Source organism: Vulpes lagopus, chromosome 7 (assembly GCF_018345385.1).
Source record: "Vulpes lagopus strain Blue_001 chromosome 7, ASM1834538v1, whole genome shotgun sequence".
Classification (NCBI taxonomy): domain Eukaryota; kingdom Metazoa; phylum Chordata; class Mammalia; order Carnivora; family Canidae; genus Vulpes; species Vulpes lagopus.
Window position 1 is genome coordinate 1069273 of NC_054830.1, and position 23346 is coordinate 1092618.

The 23346-nt window shown below is 64.8% G+C and overlaps 2 protein-coding genes across 5 annotated transcripts; both read left to right on the top strand.

Moving 5' to 3' along the window:
* The first annotated feature begins 1820 nt into the window (after nucleotides 1-1820).
* SCAMP4 (secretory carrier membrane protein 4) lies at nucleotides 1821-22220 on the top strand. 4 transcript variants are annotated; one of them, XR_005989025.1, is made up of 8 exons: nucleotides 5996-6192; nucleotides 7408-7454; nucleotides 9805-9933; nucleotides 10190-10346; nucleotides 11494-11595; nucleotides 17532-17649; nucleotides 19323-20472; nucleotides 21201-22220. XR_005989025.1 is itself a non-coding variant. In XM_041763391.1 (7 exons), exons 2-7 carry the CDS (start codon nucleotides 7448-7450, stop codon nucleotides 19500-19502), a joined length of 693 nt encoding a protein of 230 aa, XP_041619325.1. In that variant the 5' UTR covers nucleotides 1821-1908; nucleotides 7408-7447; the 3' UTR covers nucleotides 19503-20957. The 4 variants fall into 4 exon arrangements, 3 of the variants coding, with proteins under 3 accessions (XP_041619325.1, XP_041619327.1, XP_041619324.1); XM_041763391.1 differs by lacking the exons at nucleotides 5996-6192; nucleotides 21201-22220 and adding an exon at nucleotides 1821-1908 and having other exon boundaries at nucleotides 19323-20957; XM_041763393.1 differs by lacking the exons at nucleotides 5996-6192; nucleotides 21201-22220 and adding an exon at nucleotides 2003-2288 and having other exon boundaries at nucleotides 19323-20957.
* On the top strand, nucleotides 2314-5807 carry ADAT3 (adenosine deaminase tRNA specific 3). The gene has a single exon (XM_041763386.1). The coding sequence runs from the start codon at nucleotides 4739-4741 to the stop codon at nucleotides 5804-5806; it is 1068 nt and encodes a 355-aa protein (XP_041619320.1). The 5' UTR covers nucleotides 2314-4738; the 3' UTR covers nucleotide 5807.
* Nucleotides 22221-23346: the final 1126 nt, after the last annotated feature.

Consider the following 23346-nt stretch of genomic DNA (forward strand, 5'->3'; position numbering starts at 1 on the left):
GAGAGGCAGAGACATAGGCAGAGGGAGAAGCAGGCTCCATGCACTGGGAGCCCAATGTGGGATTCGATCCTGGGTCTCCAGGATCGCGCCCTGGGCCAAAGGCAGGCGCCAAACCGCTGCGCCACCCAGGGATCCCTCTTGTGTACATACCTAGGAGGGGAGTCTTTGGGTCCTAGGGTAATTATTTTCGAAGAACTGCCATACTGTTTCCCATGGTGGCTGCACCACTTTATATCCCTACCTCTATGTCTTTTTGTATATTGAGAGTTTAAAAACAGGCAGAAGGGCAGCCCCGGTGGCGCAGCAGTTTGGCGCTGCCTGCAGCCTGGGGTGTGATCCTGGAGACCTGGGATCAAGTCCCACATTGGGCTCCCTGCGTGGAGCCTGCTTCTCCCTCTGCCTGTGTCTCTGCCTCTGTCTCTGTGTCTATGAATAGATAAATAAAATCTTTAAAAAAAATAAATAAAAACAGGCAGAAAAAGGGGCACCTGGCTGGTTCGGTCGGTGGAGCATGTGACTCTTGATCTTGGGTTCGTGAGTCTTAGCCCATGTTGGGCATAAAGCTAACTTAAAAAAAAAAAAAAAGACAGGCATAAAAATACATTGAGGAGATTCATTTTTCATTTGCAGAAAATCTAGTCTTTGCTTTTGACAACATGCCAAACATCATGAAAATTAAAAAAAAAAAAAATCAACCAAATAGGGGCTCTAGGCTAGCTTGAGTGGCACATCCAGGATTGGAGAGAAGTGTGAAATAGAAAATGAAAGGACACATTGATCTGACTTTTTGTTTGTAAGAGAAAACGGAAAGTGACCAGCTGCGAACAAATTTGTTTCCTGAAGTGTTGTTTTAGGGCATAAATGGGGGCATGAGGCGATGCTTTGCAAACTACGAGAAACACACAGGGATGGATTCTCCGGGCCCTGCAGGGGTGAGGAGCCTGGTGGCAGCAGGATCACCAGGAGGATCCCTTCACCCCTCCAGCCACCCCCTCCCAGGATAGACATTTAACCCATCTTCTGGGGGGAAATTCCTTGGTTCTTGCAGAAAGGAAACAGGGAGGAAATGGAAAAATGAAAATTACCCTGTCAGGGCCCCTGTGGATCTGAATTCTCCTCCACACTCAGCAATGGGCTTAGGCCGGGCTCTTCCAACCTGTGCACCTGCGGACACTGGGGGTTGGTTAGGCTGGGGGCGTCCTGTGCACCGCAGGGTGTCGAGTGACATCCCCGGCCTGCAGGTTTTGATGCCATTTGGTGCCAAGTGCACCCCCATCACAACCACCGCAAATGTGCCCGACCTCCCCCACCGTCCCCCTGACCCTGGCTGAGAACCGCTGGGTCAAACCTGTTGGACTCGAATGAATGACTGGAGTTGCTCATCAAATTACCATGCATTGCCCGGCAGAGTCAGGAGGTCCTCTCCGGCTACTGTACAGTCAGGAAAACTGAAGCCAAGAATCGCCCAGTCCGAGACCCGGAGGAGAACCTGAGCCCCCGGCTCTCTGCGGACGGCCCCGGGGGAGCCACGTGGCAGCAGCCAGCTGGGCTCGGGGCGCGCTGCAGTGGGTGCCGTGTGCGCCTCTGCCTCAGTCTCCCTAGTCTGATTTCCCGAACGGCGCCCAGGGTCCTCTTTTCCCCGCCGCCGCCGAGGGGGGGTCTCGAACCCTTAACTCCGCGCTCCCCCGCGCTCCAGCGGGTCTCGGGAGCGGCGCTCGGGGGAGGGACGGCGCTTCGCGGCCCGGCGCGCAGCCTTGTGGGGATTGTAGTCCCGGCCCCGCCCCTGGTCCCGCGCCGACCCCGCCCCTGGAACTACGCTCCCGTCGTGCCCCGCGGCGCGGGCGGAGGCGGGGCAGGCGGTCGGTTGCTAGGACTTGGCAGGCGCAGCGCTCGCGTGTGGCGCTTCAGGTAAGCGCGGGGCTCCGGGGGGCTCGGTTCTCGCGGCCCGGGCTCCACGGACGGCAAGTCGGGGTGGCGGCTTGGGCGGGGGTGGGGGTGGGTTCTCGGCTGGCGGGGACGCCGGCCGCGCCGGGGGCGAGGAGGCAGCCGGGGGCATCGGCGCGTGTGCGCGTGCGCGCGGGGCGGCCGGACCGAGGGCCGCCGCTCCCCGCGCCCGTGTGCGCGTGCGCGCGCCCCTGCGGCCGGCGGTGGAGACCCCGTGCGCCAGCGGCTCCCTCGGCCCCTCCCCCCGCGCGCGAGCCTGGGGTCATCCCGGCCCGCCCCCCGCCGCCGCGCCGCCGGTTTACTGGTGTCCCCGCCCTGCAGGCGTCGTAAAGATCGCTGGAGGCGTGAGTGGTCGGGGCCTTCCCTCCCCCCGCCCCCGGCAGAGGGGGTCCCCCGCACCCCGCGTGCCCCCAGGTTCTGGAACTTCTATGCGCAGGAGGCCGCGTGGTCCGTGTAGGCGACGGGCCACACTGCCTCCGAGGAGCCCTCCGGGACTGCCCGCCCCGAGACTGTGGGGTCCCTCGCGCCGCCGGCCTGGGGTGGGTGACCCCGGGGCCCAGCCTCTGGCCTGCCTGCCTCCTGGAGGGCTAGAGCAGCCGCAGGCCTGAGCCCCACGGGGGCTGCCTGCAGAGCCCGAGTCGGCCCCGCCAGGCCTGCCGGGGGTCGTGGGCAGTTCCAGGGCACCCCCGATGGCGGTGGGGGGCCGTGGGGGGCCGTAGCGACCTGTGTCCCTGGGGCTGCCCGGGGCCTGCGCGCTGGAGGCTGGGCACCGACCGTGAACTAAGGGCTTGTGAGCAGCCGCGGAGATGCCCGGGCCGGGCCGCACTGGGCAGGAGCAGCAGAGGCTTGGAGGGCGGCCCAGGGGGCAGCCGGTGCCTGGAGCCCGCTCCTGGGCGTGAGCACGTGTGCGCCGACGCCGTGTGCAGCGGGGCCGGGGCTCAGCAGGTCACCGACTCTGGATGCTGCTGCTCTCTTCCCCCCGCCCCGGGGCGCAGGGCCTGTGCCTGGGCCTCGCGGCCCCCGAAGCCCTTCCAGCCCTGGGAGCCTCGTCGGGGCTTGTAGGAAGGGTTCGTTCCCCGAGCTCCCTCCTGGGTCGCTGGGAGGACGCGTGGCCGCTACAGCCCCGGCAGCTGTCGGCCGGGCCTCGTGTGCGTCTGCTGACCGGGCAGCTGCCCATGTCCCACCCCGCCCGCTTTCTTCAGCAGCCTCGCCGAGGGGAAGTTCGGCCGTTTAAAACAGACGTATCTGTGGTTTTTAGGATACTTGTGGGGTCATCGCAAGTTGTCATCGTGGTATTATTCCAGAACATTCCATCCGCTCCAAAGTAGTCACTCCCCATCACCCCCCGAGCTCCCTGTCCGTGCGTGGACGAGCCCGTCCTGGGCGTGTCACACCTGTGGGCTCCCACCCCGTGGGGCCTCCTGTGTCTGGTTCCTCCCTGAGCGTCATGAGCTGGGGTCCGTCCCTGGGGCGGCGTGGAGGGGGGGTTACCCCGTTTGTGGCTGAGTACTGTGCCGGTGTGTGGTTGGACACGTTGCGTGTATCCGTGTCTCCACTGAAGGACACGGACCATGCCCACCTCCCGGCGCTGTGACTCCTGTACTATGAACGCACGTGCACAGGTTGCCTTGGACGCGTGTTCCCAGTGCTCCCGGGCACATACCTGGGCATGGACTGGAGCAGCCACTGGTCAGACGGTGACTGCTGTGGTTTCCACCCATCCTGCCCGGGAGCTGGCACCGGAGCCCACAGCGTCCCAGTGCAGGCTCCTTTGCTTGCCACCTGTTCTAACGAGACAGCTGTACTTTCAGAGGAACAAGCAGGACTCTGTGTCTTGCCATACAGATGAGGAGCTGTCGTGGCCTGTGCGGGCTGCGGGGTGCTGGGCGTGGTGTGTGCTGGGGGTCGGTGCGGAGTCGGCGCCTCGGACCTTCCCTCCGTGGGAAGTGCTGCAAGTGCTGGGGGGCCCTGTACACGTTCCACTCCTCGGAGCTGCCACAAGCACCCCCGGTTCTGCACGTTTGCCAGACTTGCGTCGTGAGCTCGGGACGTAGCGTGGTGGGCCAGGATGTCACGGGCAGGTCATCCTCCAGCAGGTCTGGCTGACGAATACGGGGGGTTCTGTGCAGCTGATGCGTGTGCTGGGAGACGTGTCGCAAGAGGTAGAAGCCCACGGTTGTCAGATGGGGGCCCGTCCACTCCAGGATGCCGACGGGCCGCGTGCTCTGGGTGCACGGTGGCACCTTGGGTCCTCCAGCATCAGGTCGAGATGGCGGGTCATTGAGGCCTGACGTTATCGGAGCCGGTCCCGACCCACAGGGTCAAGATGCGAGGGTCGTGCGTAACATTAAGTGTCCTGGCAGCCCCGGTTCCAAAAACTGCTCAGAGGAACAGGTGAAGTTATTAACGCGTCTGTTTAAGCTAAAACACGGAGCGTGATCACCTGAGCCCGAGGCCAACGTGAAGACGATTAAGGAGACGATTCCTGTTCTTTTTCTCGCTAAGTCTCCGCCACCCAGGGCGCGTGTTCACTGGCGGTTCGTGTCAAGGGACACGGGACTGTCGAGGACGGTTTAAGCTGTGCCGACCCGGAGTTGGGAGGATGTGAGCCCGAGCGTGGCCAGGGCTGCGTTGTGTGTGGGCGGAGCTCTCGGAGGAGCCTTCCACGCGCGCTCGCCACGCTCCGGGACCTGGGCCGGACCTGGGACGGACTCCTGCGGCTTCCCCGCCTCCGGCGCTGACGGATGATGCTCTGCTCCGATCTCTATCTCCCACAGTCGGAGCCGTGCCAAGGATGGACCCCGCCCCGGGCCCCGTGGAGCAGCGTGGGGACGAGAAGACCGGGAGCCCCGAGCAGGAGCCCGAGCGCTGGCAAGCCCTCCCGGTCCTGTCCGAGCAGCAGTCCCAGGACGTGGAGCTGGTGCTGGCCTACGCCGCACCCGTCCTCGACAAGCGCCAGACCTCGCGCCTCCTCAAGGAGGTGTCGGCCGTCCACCCGCTGCCCGCCCAGCCTCACCTCAAGAGGGTGCGGCCGAGCCGCGACGCCAGCCGCCCGCATGCGCTAGAGATGCTGCTGTGCCTGGCGGGGCCGGCCGCGGGCACCAGGTCGCTCGCCGAGCTGCTCCCGCAGCCGGCCGTGGACCCTCGGGGCCTGGGCCAGCCCTTCCTGGTGCCTGTGCCTGCCCGGCCGCCCCTGACCAGAGGCCAGTTTGAGGAGGCGCGGGCCCACTGGCCCACGTCCTTCCACGAGGATCGGCAGGTGACGCGTGCCTTGGCCGGGCGGCTCTTCTCGGCGCAGGAGCGGACAGCGATGCAGGGCCACATGGAGCAGGCCGTGTGGGCCGCTCGGCAGGCGGCTGCCAGGGGCCTGAGGGCGGTGGGGGCCGTGGTGGTGGACCCGTCCTCAGGCCGAGTGCTGGCCACGGGTCACGACTGCAGCAACGCGGCCAGCCCCCTGCTGCACGCCACCATGGTGTGCATTGACCTGGTGGCCCAGGGCCAGGGCCGCGGTGCCTATGACCTTGGCCCCTACCCTGCCTGCTCCTTCGTCCCAGCCGTCACTCCCCAGAGCGTCCGGGTGGGCTCCGTGCGCAAGCTGGACGAGGATGGGGACATGCGTGACGACAGCGTCCCCTATGTGTGCACGGGCTACGACCTCTACGTCACCCGTGAGCCCTGTGCCATGTGTGCCATGGCCCTGGTACACTCCCGTGTGCAGCGCGTTTTCTACGGGGCACCCTCGCCCGACGGTGCCCTGGGGACCCGCTTCCGCATCCACGCGCGGCCTGACCTCAACCACCGCTTCCAGGTGTTCCGTGGTGTCCTGGAGGCCCAGTGCCGCCGCCTGGACCCTGGCGCGTAGACAGCGGGGCCCGCGGGCTTCCGGACCTTGCTCTGCTCCGACGGCTCGGCCTCCTGTCAGACTGCACCCGCAGGCCATTGCCTGTCTCGTTGTCGCCCAGGGGCTGTGGTCCTGTTGGGCAGTTTTAGGGACAACTTGCGTCTCCCTCCCCGAAGCCGGACCCCATGCCGTTCCCACTGGTGTGTGGGGATGTGTTTGTGCCAGACTGAGCTCGTCCCTGGGCCTGAGCTTAGCACGGGTCCAGCTTGGCCCGGGACCTGGGCACGCGCTCTTCCTTGCTCCAACCACCTTCAGGCCCGAGCCCGAGGGTCCCCTGGGACAGTGTCCCCTTTGTCCCAGGTGTCAGAAAACGGCCCTGCTTGTGAAAATAAACAACCCCAAACCAGGTTGGTGTCTGTTGGCAGAGGCAGGGGGCCACGGTGGCTGAGGGTACGTGGGTCGGGGTGACTGCTAGTTCAAGATTTGGGCCTCGTATAGGGAAGGGGAGCTCTGAGTGTGGGGGGAGGAGCGCAGCCCCCCGTGGCACCTCCTGCCGTGTCCTAGGCCTCGAGGGTGTGGCCGGCCAGGGCTGTTTACACTAGTGTGTCTCCTGCCAGCCTGGCCTCCACTCACCGAAAGCCTCCTTCCCGTCGTCCTACCTCCCGCCCTTCACGGCTGGCAGGGGGACCCCACGGGGTGGGCCGGGGTCTGCTAGGCCTCAGCGCCAGAACCCAGGTATGTCTGTCCGTGGCCCGTGTGGCCCAGATCATCTCTGCTCTGAGCCTCCCCTCGAGCCATGGGTCTGCTCCAGCCGTGGGCGCGGGGCGGGGCCGTGAGCCCACCGGGTGTGCAGCCGCCGAGGGTCTCCTGAGGGTGGTGTGGGCCCTGGGAACTCTGTCACTGGAACCTCGTCACCTAGACAAGCGTGGGAAAGAGGCCTGCAGTTCCTGTCGGGTGCCCACCTCCAGGGACGCGGCCCCGGCCCCCACCAGCGCCTGTGCTGAGGTGCCGTGGGCCCGGTGGGTGCTGGGCGTGGCCTCGTGACTCTGGCCTCCGTCCTGGAGGTGGCAGCGCCCACCCACAGGGAACCAGCAAATTCCCGCAGCCGCTCGCGTTGGTGGCAGCCGGCTGTCTGGGGCCGCTCGGTGACAGCCGCTCACCTGGTTCCGTGTGGGAGGGGCCACTGGGAGCCAGGGGCGTCCCCAGGGGCTTCGCTTGGGCTGTGGCGAGGTCCTGAGCTCCGTGAGGCTGGCGGGGCAGCGCCGCAGACCACGGAGGGCGCGTGACTCGGGTAACGTCGCGCAGCAGCGGCGCGTGGGGTTCAGCTCTCCGTGGCCCTGAGGACGTGCTCAGAGCCGCTCAGGGATAGACAGGAAGCTAGGGGCCGTGGGGGAGGCCAAGGAGTGGGACGAGGAGGTGGGGGGTCCCCGGAGGATTTTGGTTGTGGCCCAGAGTGTGAGGGGGCAACAGCCTGAGGCTCTCCTGCTGGCACAGGAGCTGCCCGGGGCTGGGGGCGGTGGCGATGGCTTGGGAGCAGGGCACACACACCTCCGGGGTGGCTGTGGTATCGGGGCCCTGCAGCGGCCTTGGGGACCTCCTGACTGTGGCTGTCTCCCCTCCAGGTGGCTGCAGCCTTCTGCCCCGCCCAGCTGTCAAGCGGAAATGTCTGGTGAGTCTCGCCCAGAGGCCCTGCAGCAGGGGACCCGGCTTCTCGGTTCCCCCGGGAGTGTCCCCTGGTGGCCGGGCCGTAATGCCCTGCCCCTCCCCGGGGGCGCACACCACTCTCCCCATGAGGGGTGTCGGGGTCGCTTCCTAGTTCCGAGCCAGATGACAGGGCGATGCCAGGTTCCACGGCCAGGCCTTCTGCCTCAGGCCCACCTGGTCGTGGACTTCGTAGGGTGTGAGGTTTGGGCACCTGGGTTCACACCTACACGCGTCAGGCGCCACTCACTCTCAGGTTTGCCTGCCTCGTACCACTCAGAATGAGGGGTGGAGGCTGCAGGTAAAATGACGTGGGCCCTGGAGGGGGTGCTGGTGGCCAGGTGGGATCCCTGTCGGGACCTTGGACGGGAGCCAGTGACCGGGGAGTGGACTGTGATTCCGTGTGGGGAGGCCCTGCTCCCACGTCTGACTGCAGAGGCTCAGGGTGGGATCGAAGCCCCTCTCTGCTCACTCAGGACAGGCCGTGGCTTCCTGCATCACTTGGTAAATGCCCGAGGCCTCTCCGGGGTCAGTAAGGGGAGGTCTGTGTCCATCTGGCCACCCTTCTGGCCCCCTCTCGGTCAGCTGCCATTCGCACCGCCGCCCTCCCCCAGAACCCACTGGGCTCTCCTTCACTTTCTGGAGTCTTTGTATTCAAAGATCATCTTTCTCAGCGAGGCCTAATTTGGCTACTCTTATGTGTGTGGGCTTTTTAAAGTATTTCGTTTATTTATTTATGAGAAGGAGAGTCACAGGCAGAGGAGGAGAAGCAGGCTCCCTGCAGGGAGCCCAGTGCGGACTCAATCCCAGGACCAGGATCACCCACTGGGCTGAAGGTAGACGCTCAACTGCTGAGCCGCCCGAGCGTCCCTGTCTTAATTTTTTAAGTAGGCGGCACACCCCGCACGGAGCCCCAGCGCAGGGCTCAGTCTCACAACCTCACGACTGTGAGATGGAGACCTGAGCTGAGCTGGAAAGTCCAGTGCTTACCCACCCGAGCCACCCGGGCACCCTGCCCCTCCTCTTAGAGGGCAGCCAGCCAGCACCCCAGCGCACACATCCCTGTCAGCCCCCACCCGCCGCAGCGTCTGCACACACACTCATTCTCTGGGATTGTCGCTCTCCCCCGGCCAGAAGGCAGCCCCTCGAGGCCATGGCTGGCTGCTTTTGTTCATGAATGAGCCCCCGAGGTGCTCCCGAGACGTGCCCAGCCACAGGGTGATGTTGAAAGGCTGAGGGGCGGCGCTGACCAGTGACCGTGTTACAGGCCGAATCAGGTCTCCAGTCCCGACCCCTGGGCCTGTGAGATGGGGTCTTAGTTGGCAGCAGAGTCGCGTGTGTGATTAGTAGACAGGAGGCCACAGCGGAGCCTAGGACCCAGCGATAGGTATTCTTAGACACACAGGGGAGGTGGCCTCGTGCCACCGAGGCAGGCATCAGAGCAAGGCGGCTGCAGGCCGAGGGTCCCCCAGGCCCCAGGAGCTGGAGAGGCAGGAAGGACCCTCCACTGGAGCCCCGGAGGACGCGCGGCCCCGCCACACATCGACCTCAGACTTCTGGGCTCCGGGACGGGCAGAGAATAAATCTCTGTGGTTGGTGGCCGTGCCTTAGAGCTGCCCAGGAAGGTCGAGCGCCCAGAGTGCGGAACCTTCCCTGGAGGCGGACTTAACGGTGTCTGGGCGCTGCCGCGAGTCTACGTGACCTCCCTGCCTGTTCTTAGGAGTCAGCACAGTGTCATTTAAACCACGTTTATGGGATCCCTGGGTGGCGCAGCGGTTTGGCGCCTGCCTTTGGCCCAGGGCACGATCCTGAAGACCCGGGATCGAATCCCACGACGGGCTCCCTGCATGGAGCCTGCTTCTCCCTCTGCCTGTGTCTCTGCCTCTCTCTCTGTCTCTGTGTGACTATCATAAATAAATTAAAAAAGAAAAAAATCTAAACCACATTTGTCATTCCATGTTGTGAAGTCAGGGGTCCTCAAACCCAGGTGCAGCGGGCAGGGCTGGTTCCACCCCCCCAGGGCCCCAGGGAGACCCCTCCAGCCTTGTCCCGTCCAGAGGCGCCCCCTCCCGGCCCGCGGCCCCTCCTCCGTCCTCACTGCCAGCAGCAGGGGCCTGTCTGTCTCTGGGGCTTCCCCCCTCTCGGGAGGACCTGGTGAGGACGCCGGGAACCCAGGGTCACCCCCACCGCGGGGCCTTGGACAAGGTCCCAAGTGCTGCGGGAGGTGACGTGTCCGCAGGTTCTGAGGAGGGACGTGTTTGGGGCTGTCGCTGAGGCCCCCCGCCTGGTCTCGTTCCTGGTGTTTTCTGTCCCTGCAGAAAAGGAGAACAACTTCCCGCCGCTGCCCAAGTTCATCCCCCTGAAGCCCTGCTTCTACCAGAACTTCTCCGACGAGATACCCATCGAGCACCAGCTCCTGGTGAAGAGGATCTACCGGCTGTGGCTGTGTGAGCCCGCGGGCGGGGCGGGCGGGGCCTCCCGTCTCTCTGACCCCAGCCCGGGACAGCCCAGACCGCGGAGCGGCCCCAGCCCCCGTGAACCCAAATTTTGGGCCCAACCTTGCCTTTCTAACCAAGTGATGTCCCCTGAGCCCCCCGGCCCTGAGATGCTCGTGCTGACCAGAGCCGCGGCCCAGCTCTCCGTGGGTGGGGGGTCCTGGCCCGCTGCCCGGCGCCCCCTCACCCTCCTCGCCCCCCTCCCCAGTCTACTGTGCCACCCTGGGGGTCAACCTCATTGCCTGCCTGGCCTGGTGGATCGGCGGCGGCTCGGGAGCCAACTTTGGCCTGGCCTTGGTCTGGCTGCTGCTCTTCTCTCCCTGTGGCTACGTGTGCTGGTTCCGGCCCGCGTACAAGGCCTTCCGGTGAGTGGCGCGGGGCTGTGCGTCTGCGGGGCCTGGGGAGCGGCTGGTGCTCCGGGACGAGCCAGGACGCCTGACCTTGTGCTCAGGCCATGAGCCTGTCGCCTGGCGCGGGTACAGGAACCTTTCTCCCGTCCTGTTTGCGGGACGGCTTCTACCCCGGGTCCGCAGACTGCAGCCAGCTGGCCTGTGTTGCCTTCTGGTGACTAAACTGAGGGACGCTTCACGTGTTAGCTGACTTCCCGTTTCAGTGTTCGGTGCTTTCACGGCGTCGTGGAGCTACCACTTCCGCGTAGTTCCAGAACATTCTCTCCCTGCTGAGACAACCCCGTCCCCATCAGCTGTCACTCCCCCTCTCCCGGCCTCCCCGATCCCCCTTCCCATGCGTGGACGAGCCCGTCCTGGACGTGTCACACACGTGGACTTGCACCCCGTGGGGCTTCCTGTGTCTGGTTCCCTCCCTGAGCGTCCTGGGCTCCTCACTCCTATTCCCGGTCAAGCGATGCTCCCGTGTGTGGTGGACACCCTGGGTTGTTGGCAGCCCGTGGCCTCTGTGGACACTGCCCCCCCGAGCCCGTTGCTCCGGAGCTGCCGTGCTTGCCCCTACGTGGTCCGAGTCCAGGCTCTGAGTCCGTGGGAAGCGTCCCTGAGGGGCCCTCCTTGACGAGAGCTGGAAACCCGCGAGTGCGCGGAGGCCGGGAGGGGCTGTTCTCCGGCCCCGGCCGGCTCAGGCCGCCTCAGCAGGAGCGCAGGGGTGTGCTGCCTGCCTGGGAGCGGCCCTGCCCCTTCCCGCCTCCACCTCCCAGGGCCCTGTCGTCCTTCAGTGAGCTGGAGGCCGCCTGGGCAGAGGAGCGGTCCCCGTCCTCCGGGAGCGTGCAGAGCGTCCTCCGTCTGCCGACGCACCTTCTCCCTGGTTAAGCCCCCGCAACCACGGGAGCGTCAGCCGCTCGTACTGAGATCCCTCCGGTCCCTCTGCAACCGGGAGCGTGTCAGGGTGCAGCGGGTTTCCAGCATCTCGGCCCCGCAGAGCCCAGGCCCCGTCCGAGCGCACATGGGGTGCGGCTGGGGAGGGCGCGGACCCCCGCGGGCCCTGCCGCGTGCGAGGGCAGCCGTGACGGCGGCGGTGACGGCCGTCCCCTCTCCTCTCCAGAGCCGACAGCTCCTTCAACTTCATGGCGTTCTTCTTCATCTTCGGAGCGCAGTTTGTCCTGACCGTCATCCAGGCGATCGGCTTCTCGGGATGGGGCGCATGGTGAGCCAGGCCGCGGAGCCCGGGCGTGCCGCGTGTTCGCTGTGGGGCGGGAAGAGCCCGAGCTGCCTGGGCGTGAGACGCGGCGCGTCTCACGTGTGCTGCCCCGGCCTCTGAGCACTCAGGGCGGCGCTGGCAGGGCTGGGGCTGGGTCCTGCCTGGGACATGCTCACGGGCCCCCAGGAGGCTGGGAGGTGTGCCCCTGCGGTGTGTCCGGGAGGAGTGGTCAGCGGACGGCAGGAGGCCTCCCCAGGACAGTGACCCCACTGTCCCCAGCGAGCCAGTCTTCTGTCTGTGTTGAAGGTGTTGTACCCAGTGGTGTGGCTGTTGTCACAAGTTACAACAAACACTTATTTCCTGCTTCGGGGCTCAGGAATCTGATGTGACCTTCATGAAGCTAAAACTTGGGTGTGGGCAGGGCTGGTCCCCCCCGGGGACCCAGGGAGAGCTCGTCCTGTCCCTCACCTTCCAGAGGCGCCCCCTCCCTGGCCTGCGGCCCCTCCTCCATCCTCGCCACCAGCATGGGGTCTGCCCATCTATGAGGCTGCCCTCCTCTGCCTCCCTCTAGGGGGGACCCCCTGGGAACCCAGAGTCATCCCCACCCTGGGGTCTTGAACGAGGTTCCCTCTGCTGGGGGAGGGGACACCTCCCAGGTCCCAGGATGAGGATGTGGGTGCTTGCGGGGCTCCTGGCTGGCTGCAGGTCGTCGTTGGCGTCGAGTCTCCCGTGGGTGACACCTGAGGCTGTCTGAGGGTGTCCCCTGCTTTGGTGCGGAGTCCTCTCTGTGTGCTCAGGTGAGCCCTATGTGGCCTCTCAGTTGGCATCTTGTGGGGTTTTGATGGCCTCCCGGGCCTGCTCCTCAGCTCCTTCCTGTCGTCCACCTGCTCCTGTGTCTTATGACCCCTTAGAAGATCTAGAGGTCACTTTCTGCTCTAATCTGGGATTGTTTCCAGAAGAGCCTCCCCCAAGTCTTCCTGGTGAACAGATGAGCTCTGTGTGGACCCTCGGTGTTGGGGTTCTTCTCGGTTGATGCCCTCCCACATCTGGGGAGCCAGGGAGGGGCTGTTTTGGGATCCCAGGTGCGGGACGTGCCGGGGACCCCAGGGCTCAGCACACACTCAGCCCCGTGGCTCTGCCTTACAGGGAGAGGACGTGAAACACATGAGCTCAGGGCAGAGGTCTGGGGGGCGGGGCGGGGACACCAGGCTCCAGCTCCCAGGGTCCTCCCCTGGGTGATCCACAGGACACACTTAGTTTCCCCAACACGAGCTGTGACCGCGCGTGTGAGGCGTGGTCTCGGGGCTGATAGAGACCCGGCGCCCAGCTTCTCCGCGGGGGTCAGTCTCCTGGGGCCCTCTGCCCGGCTCGGCCGGGACCCCAGGCTCAGGAGGGCAGCAGGTGCTCAGCACGAACCCCGTGTCTGCACAGACGGCTCAGCCTGCGAGGTGGCGGGAGCTGGGCGTCCGGTTGCAGACGCGGCAGAGGGCGTCTGGGGAGGGGTTTCGGGCCCCTGGTGCCAGCGCTTGTGCTCAGTGCCCCCCCACCCTGGTTTCCACCCTGGGCAGGCACGAAGGCCCATAGAAAGGGGACTTCCAGAGTTTCCCTTCCCTGCCTGAGTGCAGGCCACACAGGGCAGGGGACAGATGACCACCTGGCTGGTGAGCTTGGGCAGAGAGCTGCTCCGAAGTGTCTTCCGGTTCTGAGAAAGGAGGAGGACACAAGGACACAGACCCTGCGGTGGCGGCTCCAGGCCCATCTGGTCGCGCACAGGCTCCCAGTGCTCCCAGTCTGTCGCTGGGGGCGGGGCGGGGCAGCGTGGGGGTGGCCCCTTCTGGCTCTGGCTTGTTCCTGTAGTTGGATGAGATTCCTCCCCGCCCCAGGGCTGCCGGGGCCAGTGCAGGGGGCCCGGGCCGGTGCAGGGGGCGGCCCCCAGGGCGCTGCTCTGCCAGACCACATCCTTTTGGAAGCCCAGGCCCGAGTCTCCCGCCCTCCTGGATCCTGGGGGCTGCCGGGCTTGAGGCCCCCTGCCTGGGGCTGCATAGACGGCGGCTGCTGTGCCTCGTCCCTGTCCTCGGCCTTCTTCCTGGGGCACAGGCTCATCCTCCGAGGGGATGCTCTCGGGGGCCCGTGTGCCCTCCCCGGCACCCAGCCAGCCCCGAGTCCTGAGGCCCTCTCACTCCCCGCACACTCCAGATGCGCATCCGCTCTGTAAATGCTTCTCTGTGAGCCCATAAAAGGGAGAGAACCTTCCAGACACAGGAAAGAATCCTACGTTTGTATGTGTATCTATGAGTCTGATGCTGCATCACACCCGAGAACCCGAGCTCCATCCCTTGGTACTCTCCGCTTCCTTCAATTCTGGCTTTTTAAGTGGGCTCTTCAGGGGCACCTGGCTGGTCAGCGGGGGGAGCATGCAGCTCTTCATCTCAGGGCCGTGAGTTCCAGCCCAACGTTGGGCATGGGGCCTACTTCAAGTTTTAAAGAACTTTTTAAAAAGTTACAAAATTATAATTTGCTTTGAAGCGATCTTTTTGAGTGGTTTACGATGATGCTCAGTTGTGCAGCCTGCGGACAATCCCTCCGGGGGCAGCAGGTGCATCTTCTTCGACATTACCTGCCAGAGGTTGAGAGAGGTGGAACCATCTCCCCGAAGGAGCAGGGGAAGCTGAAAGAGGGTTTCTTGGTAGAGGTTAAGGTACGCTCTGGCACCCCCTTTCTTTGGGGCTCTTGGGTCTGCGCACCAGGCATCTGTGCCCACCAAGACTTGCTTACTTGGAGCGTGTCCAGTTCTTCCAGCAGGATGGACCACTGCGCTGCCTCCCCCCCTCCTCTTGACCCTCCAGGAAATGCTCTGATTGCTCCTTGAGCCTCGAGGGCAGGACCCTGGAGGGAGGGGCAGAGAACAGGAGGCTCTGGGGCCTGGGCTGAGCCCTGGGGTGAGCCTGGGGTGGGGTGCCCCGGTTTTCAGGAAGGTGCACACAGGACATTTTGCTTTAGCAGTTTGTCCAGATGCGACCCCAGGTGGGTGTGCGTGCTTCTGTGCGTTGGATTCTCTCTGAAGCTCTCGCCAGTCTTTGTGCTCCTCCCTCCTTTCCAGTCGGTTTGCTGAAGGAGGAGGTTTCATGGTCCTGTGCTTTCCCGCAGGTCCCTTTTTAGGATAATGGTTTTAGTGAGATGTGTACCACAGGCCAGGAGTTCACTCCTTGGTTTTATTTCTCTTAAAGATTCATTGGTTTACTTATTTGAGAGAGGGAGCGCGTGCAAGCACGAGCGAAAGGGACAGTCTGAGGGAGAAGCAGGCCCTCCCCTGAGCAGGGAGCCCAGTGCAGGACTCGATCCCAGGACCCCAGGATCACGACGGCCTGAGCAGAAGGCAGATGCCTCACTAACAGAGTCCCCCAGGCGCCCCAGATCGTCCCTGTTCTGAAGTGAACAGTTCAGTGGTCTTAGTACATCCCAAAGGTTGTGCAGACATTACTTTTGTTTAGTTCAGGAATGTTCTGTCCCCACCAGAACGATCTACCCCCATCAGCCGTCACACACACCCCTGCCCAGCCGCCCCCCCGAGCCCCCTCCCCATGCATGGACGAGCCCATCCTGGATGTGTCACACACATGGACTCACACCCTGTGGGCCCTCCTCGAATGTTGGGGGCTGGGTGTCTATCCCAGGGGTGGCATGTGGGTGCCTCGCTCCTGCTCATGTGGCCCAGGGACGTGCCCGTGTGCGGGGGACACACTGTGTGCTTCTGTCCACTTGCCGATGGGCTTTGGGGTATCTATAGGTGTTGCTCCCATCAGCAGGGCCGCTGTGACACGTATGTCCGCATCTTGAGTGTGCGCCCGGCTGTGGGATTGCTTGGTGACCCAGCAGCTGTGCTGACCTGGGGGTTGCTGGACTCCGGACATCCCGTGTCTGCGCTGCCCTTTCACATGCCCCGTTGTCCTCTGTGTGGTTCCAGCCCGCAGGCTCCTGCCTGAGCAGCTCAGGGGAGCACCTGGCAAACCCACCCCCTCCTCACCCCTGCCCTCCATCTCCAGGTCTCTCTCCATCCTCCTTGCTCCCCACCGCTGACACCTTGGCCTCTTGGTGACACGGCTGGTACGCAGCAAGCCCGGTCACTCAGGCAGCTGTAGCTGACGGAGGCCGGTTGGTCATCCCTAGAGCCTGAGTGTGGTCATGCTGGGTGGTGAAGGACACCATTCTCGGTCCTGGTCCTGCTGGGAGGCTGGTGCTATGGAGCAGGCTCCCCAGCCCCCACCCCTGCCTGTGGGTGCATGCACCCTCCCCAGAGACCTCAAACCTCAGGCCAGGGCCCCTGCCCGCTCAGCCCCTCTTCTCAGTGCCCCAGACCTTTTGGGAGGATAGTAGTCCCGGGAGTGACGCTCCCCAGCAGAGCCAGCGCTTCCTCCCCTCCCAGGAGCCTCTGACCACCCAGCCCCGGCCTGAGCCCTCCAGCCGCCCAGCTCTGCCCGCACCTGCTCCCCCAGCCCGGCCCTGCCTGCAGGTGCTCCCCTTGCTTGCACCTGCTTACCCGGCCGGGCTCGCACCCTGGGGCCCAGGGGCTCCTCTGGCTGCCCCTGTGTTGTGCACGTGGGCCACGCAGCCTGCCTCGTTCAGAGCGTGGCGCGTGGTCTCCTGAACGTGCCTGCGGGGAACCCACGTGTGCTGACTGCACGCCAGCCGCGTTGGTCCCGGAGGCTCGGGCAGCTCGCAGACCAGCACGGGCAGCCTCCAGAGAGGTGGGTGCTGGGGGTGGCCGGATGCGGCCTTCGGCTCCTCTCTGGAGGTTTATGGGTGCTCCTGGGAGCAGGGCTGCAGGGGCAGCGCGCGTGTGGCCAGTGGACGTGGCCAGTGGGACACGGGGACGCCAGGGGACCGTGGTGAAGCCTGAACACGGCGCGTGGTTCAGTTAAAGGTAGCGAGCCAGCGTCCGTTTCCTGGTCGCTTTATGTGCTTCTCCGTTCCCGAGGCTCCAGCCGTGTGTGTGTGTGGGGGGGGGGGGGCAGGGGTTATCCGTCCAGAAAAATAAAATCTCCAGGGCAGCCCCGGTGGCCCAGCAGTTTAGCGCCGCCCTCAGCCCAGGGCGTGATCCTGGAGACCCGGGATCGAGTCCCACGTCGGCTCCCTGCATGGAGCCTGCTTCTCCCTCTGCCTGTGTCTCTAATAAATAAATAAAATCTTAAAAATAAATAAATAAACAAACTCTCCAGCAGGGTTGCTCCCCATCCCTCGCTGTAAGAGGCAAGTGTGGGTGTTGGCCCGAGTGTGGTGTCGCAGGGCCTTGCCTTGCCAACTCTCTTCCCCCGTCGCTTCCCCGACACCACGTCAGTGTTCCCGAGGGGCCGCGGCACGCTGCACGTCCGCGTGGTCTCCAGCCGGGGAACGTCCTCGTGGTTACGTGTGATCCTGCGGCGTTCGTTCTCAGGAGGCGGCGGCCTGGGAGCAAGAGATGAGCACCTGGCGGGTTTGTAGGTAACGGCCACTGCTCCTGACCCGGAGGGGCACACGCCCGCCAGCGCAGGGCTGCTCCCGGCCCCTCAGGCGCTGCGCTCGCCTGCGTGACAGCGGAACGTGGAGACCCTGTTCTTTCATCTTCTAAAGGTCTTATGTATTCATGAGAGACGCAGGCAGAGGGGGAAGCGGGCTCCATGCGGGGAGCCCGAGGCGGGACTCGATCCCAGGACCCCGGGGTCACGCCCTGGGCAGAAGGCAGATGCTCCTGGGGGGCCCCGAGCCCCCTAGGCCCCCGTTGTCCCTCGTTGCTGGGTTTGAGCTTTGTGTATTCACTGGTCCCTGCAAGTCTCCGTACGAATTGCTGATTTTCCGCTGCTGGTTTATTTTTTTCTTGTCCGTTTGTCGGGGCACTTTACATATGAACGTGCTGGCCCTCGGCTGGCACCCGGGCCGGCACCCACGCTCTTTCTCGGCCCTTGCAGTGGTTGGCTGTCAGCAATCGGGTTCTTCCAGACCAGCGTCGGGGCCGCCGTGGTCATGCTCTTTCCAGCCATCCTGTTCTCCGTGTCCGCTGCCATGATGGCCATTGTGATCGTGAAGGTGAGTCCTCTGCATCCTGCGACTTCTAGCCTGTTCGCAGGCAGCCTGTCACCTGATCCTCCCAAGTTCTGGGGGCTGGTCTCGTCCATGTTACAGGAGCAAGAGACCGAATGGGAACGAGCTCATCTGTACAAGGCGGGCTCGGGGAAGCATGTAGCGTGGGCCGCTGCTGAGCACACCTGCCTTAGAGGGCACCCCCGCCCCGGCCCCAAGGACGTGCGTGTCCCAGGGTGTGCTCTGTGCTGCCCAGCTGGGCCTGCCGCTGGACACCTGCTACCACGGGCAGTTACACTGGGCACCCGCCTGCACTCACGTCCTTGCCGGCTGCGTGGGGCTGGTGGGCCGGCTCCCCTGTCATAGAAAGTTCCCGTGGGTGGCACCGCTCTGGGTGCTTGGAGACGGCAGCAGCAGGAATGCTCATCCAGCCGTCGTGAGAAGCTGGCGCGTGGCCATGAGCCCCCCTGGAGGTGGACACCGTGGACGTGCCTGGGGTCCCCACGGGCAAGGGAGGGGACGCGGGCATCCATCCAGTGCTGTGCCCCCACATGGGCTGTGTGGTCGGCCGTGACTCAAGTGTCTCTAGCCTTTTTGCCACAACAGTCTGGCTGTTAGAGCACGTTTCCTGGCTCACATGGGCTTTCTTCCCGCTGCGCCTGGCGGTCTGGGAGGATGGAAGCGTCCGCTCCCCCTGCACGTGTGCCCGGGATGCTTTCAGCTGTGTAGACAGCCGGAGGGCGGGGCGGGGGCCGGCGTTACCCACGCGTGTGCGCGGAGACATGGGGGAGTGTCTAAACAGAGCTCCGGGCTGAAGTCCACGCAGGGGCCGGCTCTTTCCAACAGCGACCTCCGTTGAGCGGCAAGTGTTCTGACTTAGAGGACAGACGCGCCTGAAACCCCAGGGAGGGAGGAAGGTTCGCGGATTCAAGTAGGGTGTGTGCTTTCGAAACAGTGGACCCCGGGACCGGCCCCGGGTGCGGGACGTGCGGGGGGCCCAGGGCTCAGCACACGCTCAGCCCCGCGGCCCTGCCTTACACGGAGAGGACGTGGAGCACACGAGCTCAGGGCGGAGGCCTGGGGGTGGGGTGGGGACACCAGGCTCGAGCTCCCAGGGTCCTCCCCCCGGTGACCCACAGGACACACTCAGTTCCCCCAACACGAGCTGTGCCAGCGCTCGTGCCCCCCCCCCCCCCCCGAGGGAGGGCAGACACGGAGACTTCATAAGTAGTCGCGCGGGAGAAGAAAGATTCCGTGGAGCCACGGGGACCGTGTGCAGCCTCGCTGGTCATCAGGAGTGTTGAGTTAAAGGCCGTTTTTCACTTGCAGAGTTTTCTAGAATCTCCGGCACTGGCCTGTGGTCCCCAGGTGCAGGGGGCAGTCGGTTCCCCCGGCGGTCTCTGCCCAGGAGACTGGACCACGCGCGGGGTGCAGGGCGGGAGCGTCAGGCGGGCGGTGGCCGCACAGGTCAGCAGCGGGGACCGTGGCCGTAGATGAGGGCGGGGCCTCCCGCGGCTGCCCTGTCGGCGTCTGGGCGTTTTCCGTGTCCCCTGAGGTGTTTCTCTTGCTTCTGTAAATCATCTGAGGCCCTGCCTCAAACCCGAGGAGGCCGCCCCAACACGCACTGTGGCTCAATTTGTCTTCTTCCTTCTCTGCCTCCCCATCCTCTGCCCCTCCAGGTACACAGGATCTACCGGGGGGCGGGCGGAAGCTTCCAGAAGGCACAGACCGAGTGGAACACGGGCGTTTGGCGGAACCCACCGTCCAGAGAGGCTCAGTACAACAACTTCTCGGGGAATAGCCTGCCCGAGTACCCCACTGTGCCCAGCTACCCGGCTTCTGGCAGCCAGTGGCCGTAGGGGGGCTGCGTGACCCCACGGCCTGCCTGCCTGCCCCCGTCGCCATCCTCTCCTCCCCCAGCCAGGGCGGCAGAGCCCAGGAGCACTCGGGGACCCGTGTTTGTGTTCATCTCACCTTCGGGAGGGAGGTCCTCGCGAGCGCCGCCCAGAAACCGTCCAGCCTCTGCTGCCTGGCAGGAGGATGCCCCTGCCACACGTCACATGCGGTCGTCATGATATCCACACCCTCTCCTGCCCGGGCCTCTGAGAGCGACACAGGCCTCCCCAGGGAGAAGGTGGCAGCAGGCCAGCCGCCTGCCTTCCAGAGTTGATGGCGCTGAGGACGACTGGCCTCGTGTCCACCAGCGTGTTCTGTGCCGGGGTGTGGCCCTCGGCCCTTCTCCCCTTGTTCCTGTCCCTGTGGGCGATGGGGTCTTGGCTGGGTCCCTCATGACCTCCTCCTCCTGTGTCTCTGCCCACCTGGGGCTAGAGGGCTCTTGTGAACAGCCTACGGGGTCAGCCAGAGGCATTTAGCTGCCGGGGCACCATGATCTGAGCCCCTGTCCATCTGTCTGTCCGCCCCACGTGCTCTGCTGGGTTCCGTGGCCACTGCGCAGGGCCGTTGGCCAGCCTGCCTCCAGCCTGCCCTCCCGCAGCGGCTCTCCTGGGAACTTCGAGGGGACCTCTATGGAGATCCCAGCACTGGGGCGGATCCCGTGGGGAGGACGGGGCCGCTGGCCTCTCCCTGCTGTGCAGACCGCGGGACACCAGCGGCACCTGCAGAGTGGGTGACTGCGCCTCCACCGGCCCAGCCGCGCCTCGGAGCCCCTGACCCCACTGTTGCTTGAGCTGCACGAAGCAGGAGCCTGGGTTTCTCCAGAGAATGGCCTTGTAGAAGGAACGAAGATGTGACAAATCTGTGCCTTAACGAGGAACCTAAGCAAGACGCCAGAAGGACCGGAGTGTGCCCAGGGCACCTCGGCAGCGCCCTGTGAGTGGACGAGCGGGGGACGCCTGGTGGCCCCTGAGCCCTTGCTGGCCGGGCTTCCCAGGGCCCCGAACGCTGCCCCCTGGCTCCTGGCTGGCCGTCCCCGTCACACTGCCACGCCTTCCGCCAGCCTCGCCAGAAGTCCGGGCACGACTGCGGCCACGCTTGCTTGCTTTGGCTACTTGCACTGAACACCGTGTGGCGTCCAAGGGTGGCCACGGCCCCCGCAGGTCGCAGCCTCCTGGATGGGAGCCCCGAGCCCTGGGTCTCCTGGTGTCCCTTCACATCCCGAGGCCCCTGGTGTGCGGCCCCGGCACTGACGCCACCCGGCTGCAGGGCCGTGGAGCAGGTGTGGGAGGCTCCCTGCCCGCACATTCGCCCGCACATTCACCCACACTCACCCTGAGCCCCCGCGGCCCCGGGCACCTTGGTTACTCCGTGGTGGGGCGGACCCCATCCTGGAAATAAAGACTCCAGTCCTTTCTGCATCTCGGAGCCTCTGCGGGGCTGTGAGTGGCGCCTGCGTGCATGTCACCCCCGTGGCCCGACCCCTGCCCACGCGCCCTGCAGTGGGCCTGGCCCCCCGGCCGCCCCTGCCCTCACACTGCCTTGCTCTCAGCTGTGTCCACGATCCACCACGGTGCATTTCCTTTGTGCTTTTCTTTTAAAACAACTAGTTTTTGTCTTTTTTTTTTTTTTTTTTTACGTTTCACTGTTTTAATTTGAAAAAGGAAGTGCAGAAAACGAGAAACCAGCATCCCTTGCCAAGTAAAAGTAACAGTGTGGTGGCCGGAGTAGAAACAGGAAGGTCTCAGCAGCCCAGCTGGAGGGGCCCTGTTGGTGGCGGAGCGGACACCCCACATGGACACGGGAGGGAGGGTGTGCGTCTTGGTCCACAGTTCGGAAACTAAGAGGACCAGGCCCAGCCCCGAGCGGGTGGCGTGGCTGGTGGTGTGTTCCCCTCCCCACAGGTGCACGTGTGGACGTCCTGACACCAGACCTCAGGCCAGGACTGTGTTTGGGTCGGGGTCGCTGCAGGGGTACTTAGTTGGGGTGAGGTCCCAGTGGAGCAGAGGGGCCCCAGAGCAATGACAGGCATCCTTATAAAGGGACACGTGGATCCAGACAGGCCGGAGGAAGCCCCGCAGAGACAGGGGTGATGCCACCCCCCCGGGGGTCAGGGTCGAGGCCGCCCCAGGAAGGCACCCAGCAGGGGCGAGGGGAGTGGAACGAGGGGCAGGGGCCTGCTGTGCCCGGGGGATGCACCCCTCGGCGTGTGGGACACCTGGCAGGCCTGTCCCTGGGGGAGGCGGGGTTGGTGACAGCAGGAAGAGGAGGAGCAGCACCCAGGCCTGGAGGGAGGAAGGGATGTGGGCTGCCTCGGCCTCCGGGTGACCTGTCAGGACGCAGGATGTGGCTGGAGTTGAGAGACTGAGGCCCAAGTGAGAAGTGTGCGTGGGCGGCCACGTCCAGGAACCACGGGGTCAGGGCGTAAGCCGCAGGGGTCTCCCACCTTCTGGAGGGCAGAGTCTGGGATCCGGGTGGGAACGGCCACCGCGGGATGGCGGGGCTGGGGCGGGCGTCCGCGGGGCCTGACCGCCCTGCAAGGCCCGGCCGGGGCCTCCCTGCGCGCCTAACAAAGCTAACGCTGGCGTAGAGCGTAAGACGACATCTAAAAACGCGTGTTAACGTCATCTAAGGATGTGTTCGCTACACTTCAACATTAAAAAAAAATAACTTTTTTAAGAAAAGATGAGTGGCATTGTTTTCATTTTTGCAGAGAGGGCGGCCGGGTTCTCCCGTGGCGGCTGCGTGGACTCCGCTGTCGTGACCCATCGGCCCCATGGGAAGATTGGGGGCAAGAGGGCAGGAGTCTAGGGAGGCGAGAGCGAGCGGGTACCCCCTGCGGGCGGCCGCAGCCCCTTGGGACCCTGTGGAACACGCGGGGACTGGGTGTCAGGCTGCCGGCCCCATCGGGGGCTGGAGGGCCGTGACTGTGCCCCGGGTGGGCGCACACCTGCGTGCGAGCTGTGACCAGTGAACTGCGTTCACCTCCGTTGATCCTTTCGGGTCCTAGCCCCCAGGGCCCCACGAGGGGACCTTCTCTGGAAATAGGGTCACCAAAGGAGACATTTTTCAAGGTCAAGTGAGGTTTCATCCAACATGACAGACTGGAACACGTAGACCGGGTCAGGCCGGGGGAAGCCCCGTGAAGATGGGGCCGAGACGGGGCGATGCTCCTGCAGGCCCCGGGATGCCGGGGGCGCCGGTGACCCCAACATCCCCCTGAGAGGCTGGGGGGCCTGGGACGGGTTCTGCCCCCTGCAGGAATAGGTCTGGCAACACCTCGTTCTCCGACACGTACCAGGGGCTGCAATTTCCACAGGTCTCTTCGGGGATCACGGTTCAACCCGTGACGGGTGCGCATCTCCGGGACTCCTCGGCCGCCGTGTGCAAGAACCGCGAGCGGGGTGCCCCGAGGCCACTCATCCTCCTACATTCTGGACCCGCAGCCTGACATCCGGCTGTGGTGGGGCCGCGCTCCCTCGGCAGGCCCAGGGGAGGGTCCGCCCCGCTGCTCCCGGCTCCCGGGGCCCCCGGGCATCCCGGGGCCTGTGGCCGAGCTCTGCCCTCCGTGTGGGTGCCTGTGCGGGCGTGTTGTTGTTTACTTAGGGGAGAGCTCACAGGAGCGAGGGGCACGAGCAGAGGGACGCAGAGGGTGACAATCTCCAGGGCAGAGCCCCACGCGGGGCTTGAACGCAGGACTCCAAGATCACAACCTGAGCTAAAACCGGGTCGGACGCTTCACTGACTGAGCCGCCCAGGCGCCCTGTGTGCTGTCGTCTTCCAACGACACCAGCCGTGGAGTCACGGCCC